Raw genomic sequence first — 18,074 nt, 5'->3', positions numbered from 1 at the left:
TATCCATATCACCTGCAAGATCTGAGTCCACGAACCCCTGAAGCCTGATCTCTGAGCCTCCATACCATAATCCATGATCAGTTGTACCTCTCAAATACCTGAGAATCCACTTGACAGCTTCCCAATGAGCCTTGCCTGGATTGTTCATAAACCGGCTAACTACTCCCACTGCATATGCAATATCTGGTCTCGTGCACACCATAGCATACATAAGACTGCCGACCGCTGAGGCATACGGTACTTCCTTCATGTAAGCCCTATCATCTGGAGTTTTTGCACATTGATTCTTATTAAGCTTAAAGTGACTAGCCAACGGAGTGCTAACTGGTTTTGCCTTCTCCATATTGAACCTTTGTAGGATCTTCTCAACATAGCTCTCTTGTGATAACTTCAGTTTTTTGTTTGCTCTGTCTCTAGTAATTCTCATGCCAAGAATTTGTTTGGCTGGACCCAAAACTTTCATAGCAAACTCATGTGATAACTCTTTCTTGAGATTCTGGATCTCCTCCATGTTTGATCTTGCAATAAGCATATCATCCACATACAAAAGCAGTATAATATAAGAGTCATGAAATTTCTTAACAAAACAGCAGTGGTTAGCATTGCATCTAGTGTAACCATGCATAGACATAAACCTGTCAAATTTCAAATACCACTGTCTCGGAGCTTGCTTCAAACCATACAGGCTCTTCTTGAGCCTACACACCATCTCCTCTTTTCCTAAAGTTTCAAAACCTTCTGGCTGATGCATATAAATTTCCTCCTCTAAATCACCATGGAGGAATGCAGTTTTTACATCTAACTGCTCAAGATGCAAATCCTCTGATGCTACCAAACTCAACACAGATCTAATAGTAGTCAACTTAACGACAGGAGCAAAAATCTCAGTATAATCTATACCCGCTTTCTGTTGAAAACCTTTTACAACCAATCTGGCTTTGTACCTCTTGGTGCCATCTTATTCTTCTTTCAACCTGTAAACCCACTTGTTATGAAGGGCTTTCTTTCCTGCAGGCAACCGAACCAAATCCCAAGTTTGGTTTGTCATCAAGGAGTCCATCTCCTCATTCATGGCCTTCTGCCAAGCTGTGGTGCTATCAACTTGAAAAACCTCTTCAAAACACTCTGGTTCACCATTGTCAGTCAACAATAAATAATGTAGAGAAGGAGAATAACGACTAGGAGCTTTAACAGTTCTAGTAGACCTCCTAACAGCAATAGGGGTTTCTTGTTCTGTAGGTACTACTCTATTCTCTTGACTTTTTTTTACACATTTTTCAGAGATCTCCTCAAGCTCTACATACTCCTTTTCTATCCTGCTGATTAGATCTGTCTTTATACATCACATTTTCATTAAATATGACATCTTTGCTTCTAATGACTTTCCTATTCTCTTCATCCCAGAAGCGATACCCAAAGTTATTCTGTCCATATCCAATGAAAATACATTTTCTAGACTTTGCATCCAATTTGTTTCTACTTGTAGAATCCTCATAAACATAAGAAATGCAGCCAAAAGTTCTTAGGTGTGATAAATTTACCTCCTTGCTAGTCCATGCTTCCTCTGGTAATCCTCCATCCAATAGAATTGAGGGTCCTCTGTTTATCAAATATGCAGCAATGTTCACCGCATCGGCCCAAAACTGTTTAGGCAGCCTAGCGTGTAGTCTCATGCTTCTGGCACGCTCCATGATAGTGCGGTTCATGCGCTCAGCTACACCATTTTGCTGTGGTGTTCCTGGAACTGTCTTCTCTCGCCTTATTCCATTAATAGCGCAGTACTCCTCAAACTCTTTGCTGCAATACTCTCCTCCATTGTCCTACCTTAAGCACTTCAGCTTCAGACCTATTTCATTCTCAACAAGAGCTCTCCACTTTTTGAAGACATCAAATACATCAGATTTATTTTTTAGAAAATAAACCCACAGTTTTCTTGTAGCATCATCTATGAAAGTGACAAAATATGAAGAACCACCAAATGAACATACCTGGGTTGGTCCAAAGACATCAGTATGGACCAACTCCAACTTCTGTGATCGTCGAGATCGTCTCTGTTTCAAGAAGCTCACTTTCTTCTGCTTTCCAAAGATGCAATCTTCACAAAACTCTAGATCCACTGATTTGAGCCCTGAGAGCTTTCCTTTGGAATGCATGATCTTCATTCCCTTCTCGCTCATATGTCCAAGTCTACAATGCCATAATGTTGAATCTGTGCTTGACTCTGCAACTGAGATGGAACTCACAGTGCCCTCTGTCACATAGAGCGTGCCCTCTTTCTTACCACGAGCAACCACTATAGATCCTTTAATGATCTTCCAAGAGTCACCAACAAAAGAAGTAACATAGCCTGCACTAGCAAGCTGTTCAACAGATATAAGATTTCTTCTAAGACTGGGCACATGTCTTACATCTGTCAGCTTCAAGACTGAACCGCTCGCCATATTTATCTGCACATCTCCTTTACCAATGATGTTACAAGGCTCTCCATCTCCAAGATAGACATGTCCAAAATCTCCTTGGGCATAATGTGTAAGGATGTCCTTCTATGCAGTAGCATGAAAAGAGGCACCGGAATCTATAACCCATGATTCGGCCTGCACATCTAAAGATAAAAGTGAGGCATCAGTATCAGAAATTTCAGCAACATTTGTCGAAGAGCTAGTCTCCTGTGTAGTGCTCTCCGTCTGATTCTTGTAGGCCTTGCAGAAGCGCCTAATATGCCCCTTCTTGCCACAGTGCCAGCAGCCATCTCCTTTGTCTTTGGTAAACCTTGATTTGCTTCTTCTTGACTTCGATCTACCATGATTCTTTGACTTATACTGTGACCGACCTCTACCCTCCATATGTAGAGCTGTCCCTGATGCTTCGTCGGAGGTTTTCCTTCTGATCTCCTCGCTGAGTAGAACACCAACAACGTCATCATACTTCATATTAGATGATCCAAAGGAGTTGCTTAAGGCCATGACCAGCCCGTTCCAGCTTTCTGGCAGGGAGGACAAGATCAACAGAGCTCGGATCTCGTCGTCGAAGTTGATGCCGACCGAGTTCAACTGACTGGTGATTGTATTGAACTCATTCAGATGTTCAGCAACACTCCCGTTTTCAGCCATCTTCATATTGAACAGCTTCTTCATCAAAAATACCTTGTTTGATGCCGATGGCTTCTCGTACATCCTTGCCAATGTGCTCATGAGATCCGATGTGCTCTTCTCATTTGATATGTTGAATGCAACAGATGCCGCCAAGGAGAGGCGAATCGTCCCGAGGGCCTTCTGATCTAGGATCTCCCACTCATCGTCAGTCATATCTATCGGCTTTTTAGTTTTTCCTCCAAGCGGAAGATAAAGATCCTTCTGATAAAGGTAGTCTTCAATCTGCATCTTCCACGGCCCGAAGTTCATCCCACTGAACTTCTCTATTCTTAGCTTCCCATCTTCCATTGCTCCCACTTGAATCACAAACAATGCTGTTCTAAAGAAAAGAACAGGGCTTTCCCACGAATAGGGCTTTCCTACGAATATAGGCTTTGATACCAGTTGTTAGGAGATGGAATAGCATGAAAAATAGAGCTGGAGGAATAAAACAGCAAGCAAAACATAAGAATACACCAGATTTTTAACGTGGTTCACCCCAAGTTTGGGCTACGTCCACGAAGATCCCGCTGATGATTTTCTATTCGTTGAGAAGAGTACAAAACAGAGGAAAAAAGAACTAGGGAAGAAACAACTTACTTCCCAAAGAAGACAACCCAAAGACTCACGTTCTTAATCTCTTCTTTTTTTTTCCTCTACAGTGCACTCACAAACCCCCACCAATCAGGAAGAAGAAAACTCCCATTTGCTCACCGCACACCAGAGGAAGAAGCCCCACATCATTGTGCTCATCACCTATTTTTGAAACAGGTTGTTTCTCTGTTCTGTTGCAGAACCCACACACATCGGCATCCCCACAACTTCATCGCATTCTGTTAAGAAGATAAGGTCTTCTACCATGATTTCAATGGCATGGTGACACATGGCATGCAAGATTAGTAGGATAGAGTTGAATACGGCTCCACTGCTTAACAGTTTTCTATATGCCAAATATCTAGTGCGTAGACCAACATGACTAATCTTGACTAGCATGATACTTCTACTGTATTTCTTTTTCAAAGAAAAATCTAGTACCAAAAAGATATTGCAGACTAAGCGTTCCAAGGACGCCTTCACCAGCTTTTCAAGTAATTCTTGTATCACTCAGAGACTCCTTCTCAATGTCAAGAGATCATGTTAGGTCTTCTTTTCTTTTTGGTGAAAGTTGGTAATCATTAGCCTAATTTGTAAGTAGTGTAGACCTAGATGATTATACCTGAACTGACATGATGACAGAACAATACCAAGAACTATAACTCCTGCATTAGATTTTGACCCTTAATAAACTATGGACCGATGTATTTGAGGAGATTATTGGGTAGATGAAGCAGCATCCTTAGATTTTAATGGGTAAAATATTTGTTGATCACTGGCTGGCAATAGTCTTGACTCAGTTTTTTCCGAGAGAAAGCCATTGTCCTTATCCATCAATTCAAAAGCAGACCAATTTGCACTGACCAAGTTCACTAAGAATGGGCCCAAAGGAGCAACCTGACAAACAGTTTCACAAGTATAGCTTTAGCTCAGGGTTCATGCTTTCTTACGATAGGGACAGTTTTTGCTACAAAAATTAGGAATTTGTTCACTTCATAAGTATTGCTACATGTCGCGCTGATGTAGCATAATAATGAGAGGTTTTTGACAATGCCTCTGATTTAAGGACTTTATATTTTTAATTTTTTGTGATCATGTGCCAAGCCCTTTAATACAATCTAGATTTTCTCAAGGAAGCTATTTTTATGACATCTATTTTTGATTTTTGTGATGGAGGATAAGCCTTGTAAAAAAATGAAAAATGTAGCAACATGTAATTATCTATAATAAATGATGGAACAATCGTAAATGATAAAATATGAGAGTTTAAATCATACTTCTTTGTAATTCTAATTGATTGGAGGATCAAGGAAAAGGATAATGCGAAGCTATTCAATGCTATCTGCACTCTAACAAGTGCACTAACACCTTTAGTTGCTTAGGGTATTAAGACCTAAGAAGAGTGAACTCAAATTTAGCAGTGGCACAAGAGAAAACAAAGAATTGGCATTTTATGTTATTAGTGCTTATGAGCCATAGAAAATTGGTTGCTACGAGTGTATGGCATGCCTCTTCAATTCTTGTGGTTAAAATTTTAAATGCTTAAGATGTGAACCAGCAGCAACATAATTGTCTCTAATCTACACTAGTATTCTACACATGTTTTTATTGAAAAAAAATCTCAAGGCCATGCTAGATAAGAATATTGGGAGAGAAAAAGGAAAGAAAAATACAGTTATCAGGAACTCCATGGAGACCGTGCCCTTGGAGACTAACTTCGTATGCTTTTTTTTTTTAATACAATGTCGGCTCACACACACTAATGTGAGTGTATCCAGAAAAATTCAAAAAAAGAATTTAATTGGGGGGATGGCCTCGAGGCTCTTTCAAAAAACTCTCCTGAATGATGCGCACTATAAGAAGCAACCCAATCAGTGACGCTATTCGCCTCTCGAAAGATTTGAGTGATTCGAAAAGCGCCAAGTTCCCTCGAAAGCCTGCAGATATTCCGAAGTAACGGATGGTAATCGTCACTTGGTTGCGTATAAATGGGCACCTAAAATTAGGCAGAAAGGTCACTTGAGCACCTTGAATTTATAAGAAGTTTCCAAGTCTAAATGGGCTTACAAATAATTTAAATGGCTTTAAAATAGAGAGTCAGTGTCATTTTAGCAAAAAGGTTCCAATTCCTTACAATCAGCCAAACATAGTTTAAACCTGATTCATTTTAAACGAACAACGATGGATTATGTTTGAACGTTTTAACATATAAGATATTCCTTTTCGTGAAACCATGATTTGTTTAGACTTTTTTTTTTTTTTTTTTGAAGAGACCATGTTTTGATTTGACATATGGCTTTGGAACAAAAATCACTTGCCACTATGTATGCGCGTCATTTGAATTGGTTCACATCACATGAAAAAAGTACTGGAAAATCAAAAAATGAGGTTGGCATATTCGTCAAGAGGAAAGAATGGCCCACGAGGCTGCTATTGCTCACAAAACATCCACAGATTGTTTACTAAAAATTGCAAAACGTGAGACTGTCTTGTGATTACATGGAGGATGCCTTCTTTTTTTATTATTATTATTTTTTTTTATTTTTTTTTTGCGCACATCCACGCACCAATAAGAAGCCAAAACCCCAACAGAACTGCACGCATGCGTGCAGGCACATACAAAATCATATTTTAACTGAACCTATGATTTATAGTAGATCGCAAGACTATCCAATTTGGATCAACTAAAAATACATCACACTCCTCTAACAAGTTTATCTGGTTTTCAAACTTTAAAGGAGCAAATATTTTTTGGAAAAATGAAAACCGTAAAGGGTAGATTTATTGCGCCGATGATTTTTATTAGATTTTGCCGGCTTGTTATTCTAAATTTATTATATATATTCAAAACAAAGGCTCAGCTTATAAAAATTTTTATTTACTATAATAACGTTGATATTATGTTTGCTCTTCAATAAAGTTCATTGCTTAATATATAATATATTAATGATGTTAGTATTAATGTATTTGGCCACTATTAAAATTTATTACTTAATATCCAATAGAAATTTGGCTATGAAGTCTTTTATTTTTATAATTTGTTATCTTATTGTATTTCAAAAATAATTTTAAAAAATATATCCAGTATATTAGTATTAATGACGGAGTTTTGCGTGAAAACTTAATTAGTGTAGAATTCTTTATTCGTCGTGTGTGGACGATAGGTAGTAATAATATCAGTATTAATGGTGGAATTTTTTGCTCCATCATAATAAAAATTGATTATCTATTTATTATAATTTAGTATAAAGGTTTATATTTCAAAAATAATTAAAAAAATGGTATCCGTGCATATGCTAGTTTACCATATATTGATGTTCCAAATGTAATGAACGGCTGTGATTTTCATGCCAGGAGTAATTTTATAAAAAACTCGGCAAGGATCTGCGACGTCACTCCATGATGGATGTCACGCGACGAATAACGGACAACGGTGATTAGATCGCCTTACCTCTTGCGCGATGAGAATATCGGCGTTCGCGGCCGTCCCCCCTCCGCCACCGCGAGCTACCGGACTCTCCTCCTCCTCCTCTCTCTCTCTCTCTCTCTCTCTCTCCAGATGGAGCGCGGTCTCAGCGCTTCAATCTGGACCCTAAACCCCTTTCTCTCGTTCCTTCTAAAAACCCGAAACCTTCGTCTCCTTCGCCAACTCTTCTCTCGAATCTCTTCCAACTCCGTTTTTATCGACCCGCAGATCCATTCCTTAATCGCCCAAGCACTCCTCAAATCACATCGCCTCAAAGAAGCGGAGCAGTTCCTCTCCCACGCGCAAAATCTCGCTTTTCTCCCCCGGAAGCGCCTCTGGAGCTCTGTAATCCAGGGAGTTTGCGTCGAGGAAGGAGATCCAGATCGAGCGCTCTCACTACTGCAAGAGTGTGTGAGAAATCGCGGTATTTGTCCCTCTCCCAATACTTTTCGAGCATTAGTTGCGTCATTTAGCTCTTGGGGTATGATGGAAAGGGCCATTGAGGTGTTGGATGTTCTGACGGATGAGAAGAATGGGTGCCAATTGGATAATTTTGTTTGCAGTTCGATAATCTCCGGGTTTTCTAAGATCGGAAAGCCGGAATTTGGTTTGCGATTTTATCAAACAGTAGAGAAAGTTGATGGCTTTCAGCCGAATTTGATAACTTATACAGCTGCGGTTGATGCATCGTGTAGAGAGGGTAAAATTGATAAGGCAACCGATTTAATTAGGGAGATGGAGCAGAAAGGTGTGATCTTGGATGCAGTTCTTTATAGTAGCTGGATATGTGGGTATTTAAGGAAGGGATTTCTGATGGAGGGGCTTCGGAAGCACCGGTTGATGTTAGAAAAAGGCATAATGCCGGATGTAGTCAGCTATACTAACATCATTGTTGGGTTATGCGAGGAAGGGAACGTAGAGAAAGTATTTGGGTTGCTAAATAAGATGGCAAAGAGTGGCAATGAACCTAATTTGGTTACTTACACCGTGGTCATTCAAGGTTTCTGCAAGAGAAACAAATTAAAGGAGGCATTTTGCATGCTTAGGAAATTGGAAGAATCGGGCCTTGATGTGGATGAGTTTGCATATTCAGTTTTGATTGATGGATTGTGTCAGAAGGGAGATTTGGATGGAGTTTTTGCTTTGCTTGGGGAAATGCAGAGGAAAGGAGTTGAAGTGGGGAGTGTCACATACAACATGGTGATCAATAGTTTGTGTAAGGCCGGCAAGACAAGCAAGGCAGATGAGTTCTCAAAGGGTTTTGTCAGTGATAATTTCACATATAGTGCGTTGTTACATGGATATGTGAAGGAAAAGAATGTAGTGGGTGTAATGGATGTAAAGAGGAGATTGGAGGAAGCGGGCATTTGTATGGATGTTGTCACATGCAACATACTTATCAAGGCTTTGTTCATGGCAGGAATGGTCGAGAATGCTTGTGAGCTGTTCAAAGAAATGGCTGAGATAGGCTTAGCTGCAAACTCTGTTACATATTGTACAATGGTTGATGGGTATTGTAAGCATGGAATGATCGACAAGGCATTGGAGATCTTTGATGTGTATAGGAGAACTTCATCATTTGCTAGTGCTGCCATTCATAATTGTATTATTAAAGGACTCTGTAAGGAACATATGTTAGATATGGCTGTCAAAGTGTTACTGGACCTCACTGATAGAAACCCAAGTCCTGATTCTGTTACTTACAGGATGTTGATAAGAGCCCACTTCAGAGAAGGTAACGGAGAAAGAGTCTTGAAGTTTATTCAAGGGTTGGAGATATTAGATCCTGAGTTACTCTCTTCCATATGCAATGATAGTGTTGCTTTCTTATGCTCAAAAGGTTCTCTTGCAGCCGCTGTGGATGTATACATGTTAGCTAGAGGGAGAAGTTTAGCCATTACGAGCAAATCATACTATAAAATCCTCAAAGGTCTCCTCCATAATGGAGATAAACAGATTTTTCAACTGATAATGTGTGATTGCATCAAAGATCATGGAACTTTTGAACCTAGAATAGTTAATATATTGTCTCTTTACCTTTGTAAGAGGAATGTACAAGAAAGTATTCAGTTTTTGAGTGATACGAGCAATAAGAATATTTCTATCAGTGTTATGACAGCAGTTGTTGATGCACTTAAGAAGGAAGGTAGAATTCAGGATGCACATAAATTTCTGATCGAAGCTGAGGAAAATGGAGCATCGCTGGATGTAGTTGTTTACTCCATTGTGGTGGATGGACTTTGCAAGGCAGGGTACCTCGAAAAAGCATTAGATCTTTGTGCAAGAATGAGAAAGAAGGGGATCAATCCAAATATTGTTATCTACAATTCAGTGATTAACGGTTTGTGCCAGCAGGGATGTCTAGTTGAAGCATTTAGGCTGTTTGACTCTTTGGAACATAATAGTGTGCTTCCTACATTTATTACATATGCTACTCTTATAGCTGCTCTATCTAAAGAAGGTTTCCTGCAAGACGCAAATCAGTTACTTGATAAGATGTTTCATCAGGGCATCACCCCGAATACTCGCATTTACAACTTATTGATAAGCAGATATTGCAGCTTTGGACTAATAGAAGAAGCACTCCAGGTTCTTTCAGATTTGGAGGGAAGTTGTCTACAACCAGATGCTTATACAATCAGTGCCGTGATCAGTGGTTGTTGTGTAAGAGGTGACATTGAAGGTGCCCTAGCTTTTTTCAGTGAGTACAGAAAGAGAGGGTTTTCTCCAGATTTCCTGGGTTTCCTGAACTTGATAAGAGGACTCTTCGCTAAGGGAAGGATGGAAGAAGCAAGGAGCATATTGAGGAACATGCTTCAGTGTACAGAAGTCACGAATTTAATTAACAGAGCTGGAGATAAGCTTCATGTAGAATCATTAGTAAGTCTTCTATTTCTTGCATGTGACCAGGGGAGAATTCAAGAAGTCATTGTTGTCCTAAGTGAAGTTGGATCTATGTTTTTTCCCTCGCGGAGGTCAGACAGTGAAAACAGACAGCTCAAGAAGCTGCATGAATCAGGATATTTGGATACTGATACTGAAATGATAGACTCTGCAAGAGGAGGTACTTATCCAGTAGTGATTAAAGTTCCTGGAAACTTGTATGTGAAATCAGAACCAAAAAATATGATTGGAGATATAGTTGATATGAATCACAGATCACGCAAGGAGGTGGACAAGGATCATGAGATAGAAGATTATGAACATTTAATAGGAAACTCACTATGCTATGATTTCGATGCTTATTACTCCATCATTGCTTCGCTTTGTTCAAAAGGGGAACTGCATAAGGCTAATAGTGTAGTCAAAGCAATGCTTCTGAGTTCTGGAGAACGTTGTTGATTTAGCCCTTTGCAACTCTTTTATAATTTATGGACGTTGCCAAGGGAAGATGGGCTTTTTCCCTTTCTATATCGTCAATCCATGCTAAAATAAATCTCGGGTAAGTCTGTTTTTTCCCTTTTCTAGAAAAGAATGTCTCCTTACTTTTTTTCATGTATCCCAAATAATGTTCTTTTTACTTGTTAATTTTGTTCTTTATCAGCCATCAAATTTCTCTTCTGCTAAACCTTGATAACTGCAATGACCTCCTGACACATAGTTTGATTTCTTTCTTCCCGAAAGATCCAGAATTTCATAACATATTTATTATTTTCATGTCTTCAGTCTTCTATATACTAATATGCTTTGCTATATGTTTGAATAACGAGTTCTTTGCTATTATAAAGTTGTAGCATCATTATATTACTTTTCTTTCTTTAAAAAATTGAACTAATTTCTAGGATCTTTATAATTTTATACTTCTAGCAATTGCTGAACTATTTTGCATTGGCATTGAGTACTCTGCTTTTATCATATGGTGATAACCAATGATCAATAAAACCATTTTGGTTTTGGTTTCAACTTTCAAGGTTATATTCTGCTTAATAAATGCGTGTGATTAGATTATATTATTTTGTGGATTTGCTGGTTAGGGCCTGACATGCTAGAGAATCTGTGTCAACATTAGCTTGTAAAAGGTTTCACAATTGAACTCCATGTTTTAAGCTATTCAATTTCATCTGCTTTATAGAAATGTAAATATTCTTCAAGGCTGAAAGTAGCCCCTATGTGACATTATCAGTTATCATATAGAGTTCTTCGTGGTGCTAGTATTGACATGCCTTGACATGAGAAGGCATCCAACATTGCCTACTTATGTGCAAACCTATAATTTCCTGTTATTAGATTTGTCAATGGTAATGGACAGAAGTTGATCATTCAAGTGACATGTTTAACTCATGTCAAGGCTTCTGGCATTTATAATGAACTTGAAAAACAATGTTGGCAGTACTATGAACATAATCCAAGCATGAAGCATATTTATTAGCTAGTTTAGTACTGCTGAAGTTAGTAAAATATTGAGGTATGGAATTCTTAATTTTTTAAGGCTGCAGTCTGATCTATTATTACCAATACTGAGAGAGCTGAATCCTCCTTATCTCCAAGAGAGTGGCAAGATATCCTATTGCAAAATTTTATTTTGTTTAAAAAACAATTGCTAAATAAATACAGCTATGTGTAGTATTTTTTTTGTACAACATATTCTAGCCAAGTAGGTCTACTTGGTTTTCACATATATCATTTTCATGCCATTGATTTACTACAGATATCTAGTTTGTCTGCAGAAAGTTATCAAGCATTGTAATTTTACAATGTGATTTTATGTTTGTGGGTATCTTGTAGGAGAGGTTGGACTACTTGGAGGATGGGAAAAATGTCTTCGGATTATGTCTAAGACTATGCTCCTCCTTATTTCCAGTCAATGAATGAATTAGAGATTTTTTTTTCTTAGAGTATGATCGGTATACCCTTGGTACAAGTCCTGCCTGGGGCTCTCGATTTCTTGAGATATTCTTTTGGTTGCTGCATTGCTTTTGCTTTTGAACTCTATTCATGATTACTGGTTTGTCTATAGACTTAATTCTGTTATAAGTGTTTGGTCGCTATTTCTTGTCAACTGTTTGTTCTTTTGAGTCCTTTTGAGTTCCAACGATAATTGGTTTCTCTGTATGTTGAGTTGGATCTAAACTTTGTTAATGTGATGCACAGATTAATATAAATGCCAGTAAATGTATGTAAATGCCTTTTGGCATTGTTCCTATTTGTCTAATTGCTGCTGTACATATGCTAACAAATCAAAAGAAGGGGGCGTGTGAAATTTGGTAGTATCTTCAAGGGAGGAATAAATTGTGATGATCTGATTTCTGCCATTAATCTTGCATCATAACTCATTGGAAGTAAAGAATAGATCTGTTGAGAGTTTTTTTTTTCTTCTTCCTAATAATATGGTTGAACTTGTGCTATTCCACCAATTGCTGAGAATTTAGCTGTATTCATTCTCTCATGGAGTTTGGTCTCCCAAACAATATGTCAATCAGAAGACAAGAGTTTCTTTTGAGGTCAGTTGATGCGAATAATTAGAATGCATGCAGAAATAGCTGAGGATTGGACATTTGGACTAGCTCTTGATCTATAGTACACTATGAGATTGAGAAAATGTTGGTTTTTTATTCTTATAAGTTCTTAAAATCTTATATCGCTATATCATGTTTGAATGTTTTGTGTAAGGCACCCGCATTATTGCATCCCTCCACCTTCATTTTCAGCAATGAATAGATGCCTTTTTTCTATGCAGTTCTTACTATTATTCTTGTTATTGGTGTTATAATATTTCTTAAAAGTAAAATGAAATAGAAAAGTTGTTTCAAAGCCTCATTCAATGGAAAAGTGGTAATGGGTAGGAAGGTGACAAAAGCTGTTCTTGGATTGGAATATGATAAAAATGCATTCAACAAACTTTAGTTTAACTTTGCCATGAGCTTCCAAATATTAAACACTAAGAAGTATTTAACATTATGAGCTGGAGACTGGATGTGGCCCTTGTCATGAATAATTGGTCAAGAAATTCATAATCAAATCCTAATCATTGTCTTGATGATTTATGGTTACACATTTAGTAACATATTTATCTGTGAGACTGCTGCTAATTTTCCATCTGGATACAAATTTCAATTCAAAAAAAAATTACAATAAATATATGTGCATTGCTAATTGTATCTTTGCATTCAATTGAAAATTGAGCATTTGATATAGTTAAAAAATTATGATTTCATTATGTTGTTGTATAACTGAAGATGAACACTTCATATGCAGGCCATCAACAGCTCAAAGAATGCTGAGTCAACTGCTTTGTTACAGTTGTTACAATCAATCCTGAATATGCTTCTACATCTCATTGTTCATGGTAGTGAAACCCTTCAGGTTTTGTAGGAGTTGAAGCCAAATTTGTTTTGTTTTCTCATAAAAATTGAATCTTTAGCGGTGGGCATGGTAGCTTTTCGAGCAATCCGAAGCTGAACAGGGAACAGTGTGGTTGGGCATTTGCTCCATTCATCTATTCTTGTGCCCTAACATCACTGTATGTCCTTGTTCCCAATCTCAGCTATAGAAGGTAGTTGGATTTCATTGAAGTAGAAGAGTTGCTGCTTGTCTCTTTGGCTGTCTAATTAATATTGGGGTAATACTGCTAATCTCTGCAGTAGGATAGTCATAGGATTCATCACCAGAACCTTGGGCATGTTGTGAATGACGAGTTATGGCACCCTGTTAGTCACTTGCGCCTGCTTGACCTATGGATTGATTGCTATTTTTCTCAAGCATTTTGATGATGACGGTTTTTTATCATTTTGGATTACTTGCAGTTATCTGGGAAGTTATATAGGAGTTTGGATTCTGTAACTCAGATTCTTCATTTCACATTGCCTTTCCCCATGCTTGAATACCTCTTTTCTCTGGTGAGCACCCACACAGCCAGACTTCAATGGGATAAACTATGGACACTAAGGATTTCAATTTAGCTAAATTCTTAATCTATATGTTGATTTACAGTGGAAGAGGAGTCCATGGAAGAGAGGTTCACACTTTCATCCAGATAGTGATCTATTTGTTCGAAATGAAAGGATGCAATAACATCAACAGTTTTGCTGGTCAACAATGGTGTTGGTGCTTGCAGGTTTAACATGGAAATTTGACCTTGTTCCAATGACTAAACTTTATGGATTCCCTATCTGGTATGTTTTTTAATTCTATATCTACTGTTAGTGAAAGCATTCATGTATTTTGATTGTGTATTTTGTAACAATTGTGATCTTAAATGCAGGTATTCATTTTGTGGTTGGAGTTTGTGACATACTTGCATCATCACAGGCATGATGAGAAACTTCCCTGGTATCGCAGAAAGGTGTAAAATCATATATATGTCCTCTCTGATGTGCATCTGCCAATCTCCAACCATTTAGAAAAACCACTATTATATTTAGGAGCTTAATTTATAATCATCTTAAAATTGAGCATTCATCACGTTGTGTATGGGAAATTGGTTTCAACACCTTTACATGGAAATAGCATGTTGTTTTTCCCTAAATGTTTTTTGGGGCCTTCTTCACTGATTATTTCTGTCAAATTGTTCCAAACAAACTAATGCAGGAACTGCATATAAAATCACTTTATACATATGTTCCTTTTCCTCTGTTAAGTCACAGAAAAATAGTCTCAAATCCTAGTATATCTTGAAGAGATGTTAGGCTGCCAAAGTTATGGCAGCAGTTTGTGGGTGGATTTTTGTGCTGAGCTTCTTTGCTGTTCTTTTCCTCTAGGAATGGAGTTATCTCCACGAAGGACTGTCAACACTAGATCAGGATTATGGATGGATCCACAACATCCACCATGATATGGGACTCATGATACATCACCTTTTCCCACAGATACCTCAGTACCATCTAGTGGAAGCTGTGTGTAGCAACGACTTGTTTCCTTTTCCTTTAACATTCTGCAGAAAGATGAATGAGAAAAATGCTACTTGTAATTAGTCAAAAACCTTGCATTGATGTATCAGATTGAGGCAGCAAATCCGGTGCTCGGAAAGTACTATGGGGAACCTGATAAATCTGTTACTTTGTCATTTCACCTATTTGGCATCCTAGCAAAGAGTTTGAGACATGATCACTACATTAGTGATATTGGAGATGTTGTCTACTATCAGACTAACAGAATTTTTGTGCACGTTCCAGGCCCTATTAGTCATTCTTTTCTCTTCCAAATAAAAGGGAAGAGATGTAGGAAATTTGTCCTCAAATGAATTTATTATAATGTACAATCAAACACAAATTCATATTTGTTAAGATTCTCAGAAATATCATCCTCAGCATAGCAAAGCTATAATTGTTTTAGGTGAAACTTTCTAGCAAAGAGGGAAGGAGGAAACAAATTAGTGTTTTGTCTGCTTCTGCTAGTAGCTGTTTCCAACACCCGTCATTTACAAGTCTAGTGTGCACATCAGCAGTGAACAAAAAGATGATGAGGCCTTTGCTGATTGAGTCTGATATGCTCCTAACCTCAACAAATCCTGCACAACTGCAAGCTGATCTTTTTGCAGATAACCTGTGTATCATGATCTTATGGTGAAAAAATACATGGGAGAGATCCTTCAGATGTATGGAGATGTACCCAGCTAGTCTTCGGGTTACAATCTTGCATTCAGTTGATATATTGAATCCCAATGCTTTTGTTCATAAGCTTCGGTATGGCATAGGGTGATCGTGCCACGATTACGGGCTGCTCCCGCAAAAGTATGAGCACTCAAGTGCTCATGATGACAGTAAAATAATATGTTCTCAGTATTGGATTGATTTATCATACATAACAAGAATTAAGATAAGAATAAGATAATGGAAGCTTTGCCTGTATTACATGAAGTAGCAAGAATCCCCCTATTAGTATCTTTTTATTTTTGTCTTGTAAAGAAGGCCCAGCACCTGAGGATATAATGGAGGAGAAAAATCATGATGTACATGCAGTCTTGGGCTAATATATTTGCTCCTCCCTTTTTGGAAGATCGGATACTTCATTTGCTTTGGTTTCGAGTTATCTTATATATTATGGTTAGATATCACCAAATAGAATGATAAAGTTAGCGCTGTGAAATTTGTTCATTATTTTTCATCTATTTGAAAAATTTAGCATCATATTTTATTTTTGCTCATCTTAAGCCAGATGTATTTGTTTCAAGTTCTTATTCTTATAGATGTAGCTTTTTATCCATGTTATATCGAGACTGGTCAAATTTTCCTGTTTGTATTTTCTGTAGGTGAAGTACAAGCAAGGTCAGAGAACAATTCAAAATGGAAGATCAAAGAGCACAGATCACAAGGCTATTCTTTTGCCATTTAACAAAGAATTCGAAGATCAAATTATGAGATGGATATAAATAGGAGAGTCAAACAAATGCATACCATTTCAGCTGAAATATTGGAGATGGAAGAAATGGTGAAGAAAAGACAACTGACCAGTCCAGTGAGATTGAAATGGAGGGGATAAGCCAGGAACATGGGCAGATTTCATTGTGGAAGAGATAGAACTGGTAGGGCAGCATATAACAATTAGTTGTAAATTTGAATCTGTTGTAATCCCTATTCAATTCATGTTCTAAAAGCCACTTCTGCTTGCTTATTAGTGGTGTTGATTTTTTTTTCACCTTTTTTTGTTTTGTGAAGGGTAATGGAGTGGATCCTTCGATTCAATGAAGCAGGAACTTTGAAGCCGAACTCACTCATCTACTGCAGAAGATGCGAGGGCTCCAAATACCAAACCAATATCTTCTGAGATCTTTGATGCTGTTTCAGCAAAAGCAACTGTCGACAGCAAGATGATGGCGAGGAGGGGGAAGTAGCTCCCTCACTGGCCAGAACTCCCAGAACCAAGAACAGAGAATGATGGTGATAAAAGGATCGAGGGATATATTTCATGAGCCCTATGAACTCTTAGAGCTTGATCAGGGATTTAAAAGGGAAGCTGTGCGGTGTAAGTTTGCAAGGCAAGCATGCCGTATCTTGTACCGGCAAGTTGCATTGCAAGAGGTGAACATGTTAAGGAATGGAAATACCCTTTCTAAGAAAGCGAAGCACCTTGACACTTTGAAATTATGAGATATTTCTTTATGTTATTACAATGGTCGCAGCTCTTTGATAAAATTCATTGCTCATTAGCTCTTAAATGTGTTTATGGTTAAAGAAGTTCGAGCAAAACCAAGGATGATAGTCCTTAAGTCCACTGTATACATCTTTTCTTTTTTTTTTGAAATATAAACCATTATAGGGTCATGATGACCATTAAAACAATTATACCATTGTTTGGTTATAAGCATGGAAACAGCTGGGAACTAATAGCCACTACGTGTTATCACTGCTATGATTGGGTTTGGATCCCAAAAATGCATTCATTGAGATTGCTGGGTCAGGTTTTAATAAGTCGATGTTCTGTAAATCACCAGTATGCTGACTCCATTGCCTCATTTGTGATGTAGTTTGGGTGGGCCTCTTGTTCCTCTTCTCAAAAAAAAAGCAACAGCCAGTAGTCATTCCATGATGCCTCTAGCCAAACTCATTTTGGCTTTTTCTTTTCGAAAAATCATGCTAAAATTAGATGGCCGCTTGCACCAGAACTATACATGCACAGAAGTTAATCTTGCAGTCTTTCGTTCACTTTTCACTAGTCGTGGTAGGAAAACATGTCCTAGGAGACTATTGAGATTCGTGGCAGGTAAACATGTCCTAGGACACTATTTAGATGCTTGAAGGACCATGTCTTTAAAAAGGAAATCTTGATCACATGGTGATGACTCTTGTCGAAGAAAAGGCTCCGGACCTCTGGCTTTATAATTAAAATATATATGTTTTTTTAGAAAATATATTTGATTCAAATATTATGAGGATATATCGTCCATTGGCTTTGATTTACGTAGAAAATATTTTGTTTGAGATAATTTTAACCTAATGACCTGCTAT

At 37.9% G+C, this 18,074-nt stretch overlaps 1 protein-coding gene across 13 annotated transcripts; it reads left to right on the top strand.

Moving 5' to 3' along the window:
* Positions 1 to 7,119: 7,119 nt before the first annotated feature.
* LOC103700576 (Pentatricopeptide repeat (PPR) superfamily protein) lies at positions 7,120 to 17,261 on the top strand. 13 transcript variants are annotated; one of them, XM_088702563.2, is made up of 8 exons: positions 7,159 to 10,633; positions 13,387 to 13,651; positions 13,773 to 13,838; positions 13,935 to 14,027; positions 14,122 to 14,303; positions 14,393 to 14,473; positions 16,379 to 16,651; positions 16,785 to 17,261. In XM_088702563.2, the coding sequence occupies exon 1, from the start codon at positions 7,285 to 7,287 to the stop codon at positions 10,531 to 10,533; it is 3,249 nt and encodes a 1,082-aa protein (XP_088558689.1). In that variant the 5' UTR covers positions 7,159 to 7,284; the 3' UTR covers positions 10,534 to 10,633; positions 13,387 to 13,651; positions 13,773 to 13,838; positions 13,935 to 14,027; positions 14,122 to 14,303; positions 14,393 to 14,473; positions 16,379 to 16,651; positions 16,785 to 17,261. The 13 variants fall into 13 exon arrangements, with proteins under 13 accessions (XP_088558694.1, XP_088558689.1, XP_088558688.1 ...); XM_088702562.2 differs by having other exon boundaries at positions 14,393 to 15,023; positions 15,128 to 16,651; XM_088702559.2 differs by adding an exon at positions 14,889 to 15,023 and having other exon boundaries at positions 13,387 to 13,838; positions 15,128 to 16,651.
* The last annotated feature ends 813 nt before the right edge of the window (positions 17,262 to 18,074 follow it).

The sequence above is a fragment of the Phoenix dactylifera genome, chromosome 8 (genome assembly GCF_051530095.1).
Source record: "Phoenix dactylifera cultivar Ajwa chromosome 8, Ajwa_hap1_PhDact_Kaust_v1.1, whole genome shotgun sequence".
NCBI lineage: Eukaryota > Viridiplantae > Streptophyta > Magnoliopsida > Arecales > Arecaceae > Phoenix > Phoenix dactylifera.
Note: the sequence above shows the minus strand (reverse complement) of the source record. Positions and strands in the feature narration are given on the sequence as shown.

What these genes read in the sequence shown, in the direction of transcription:
- LOC103700576 (XM_088702568.1), top strand. Translation starts at nt 7,285, where the DNA reads ATGGAGCGCGGTCTCAGCGCTTCAATCTGGACCCTAAACCCCTTTCTC.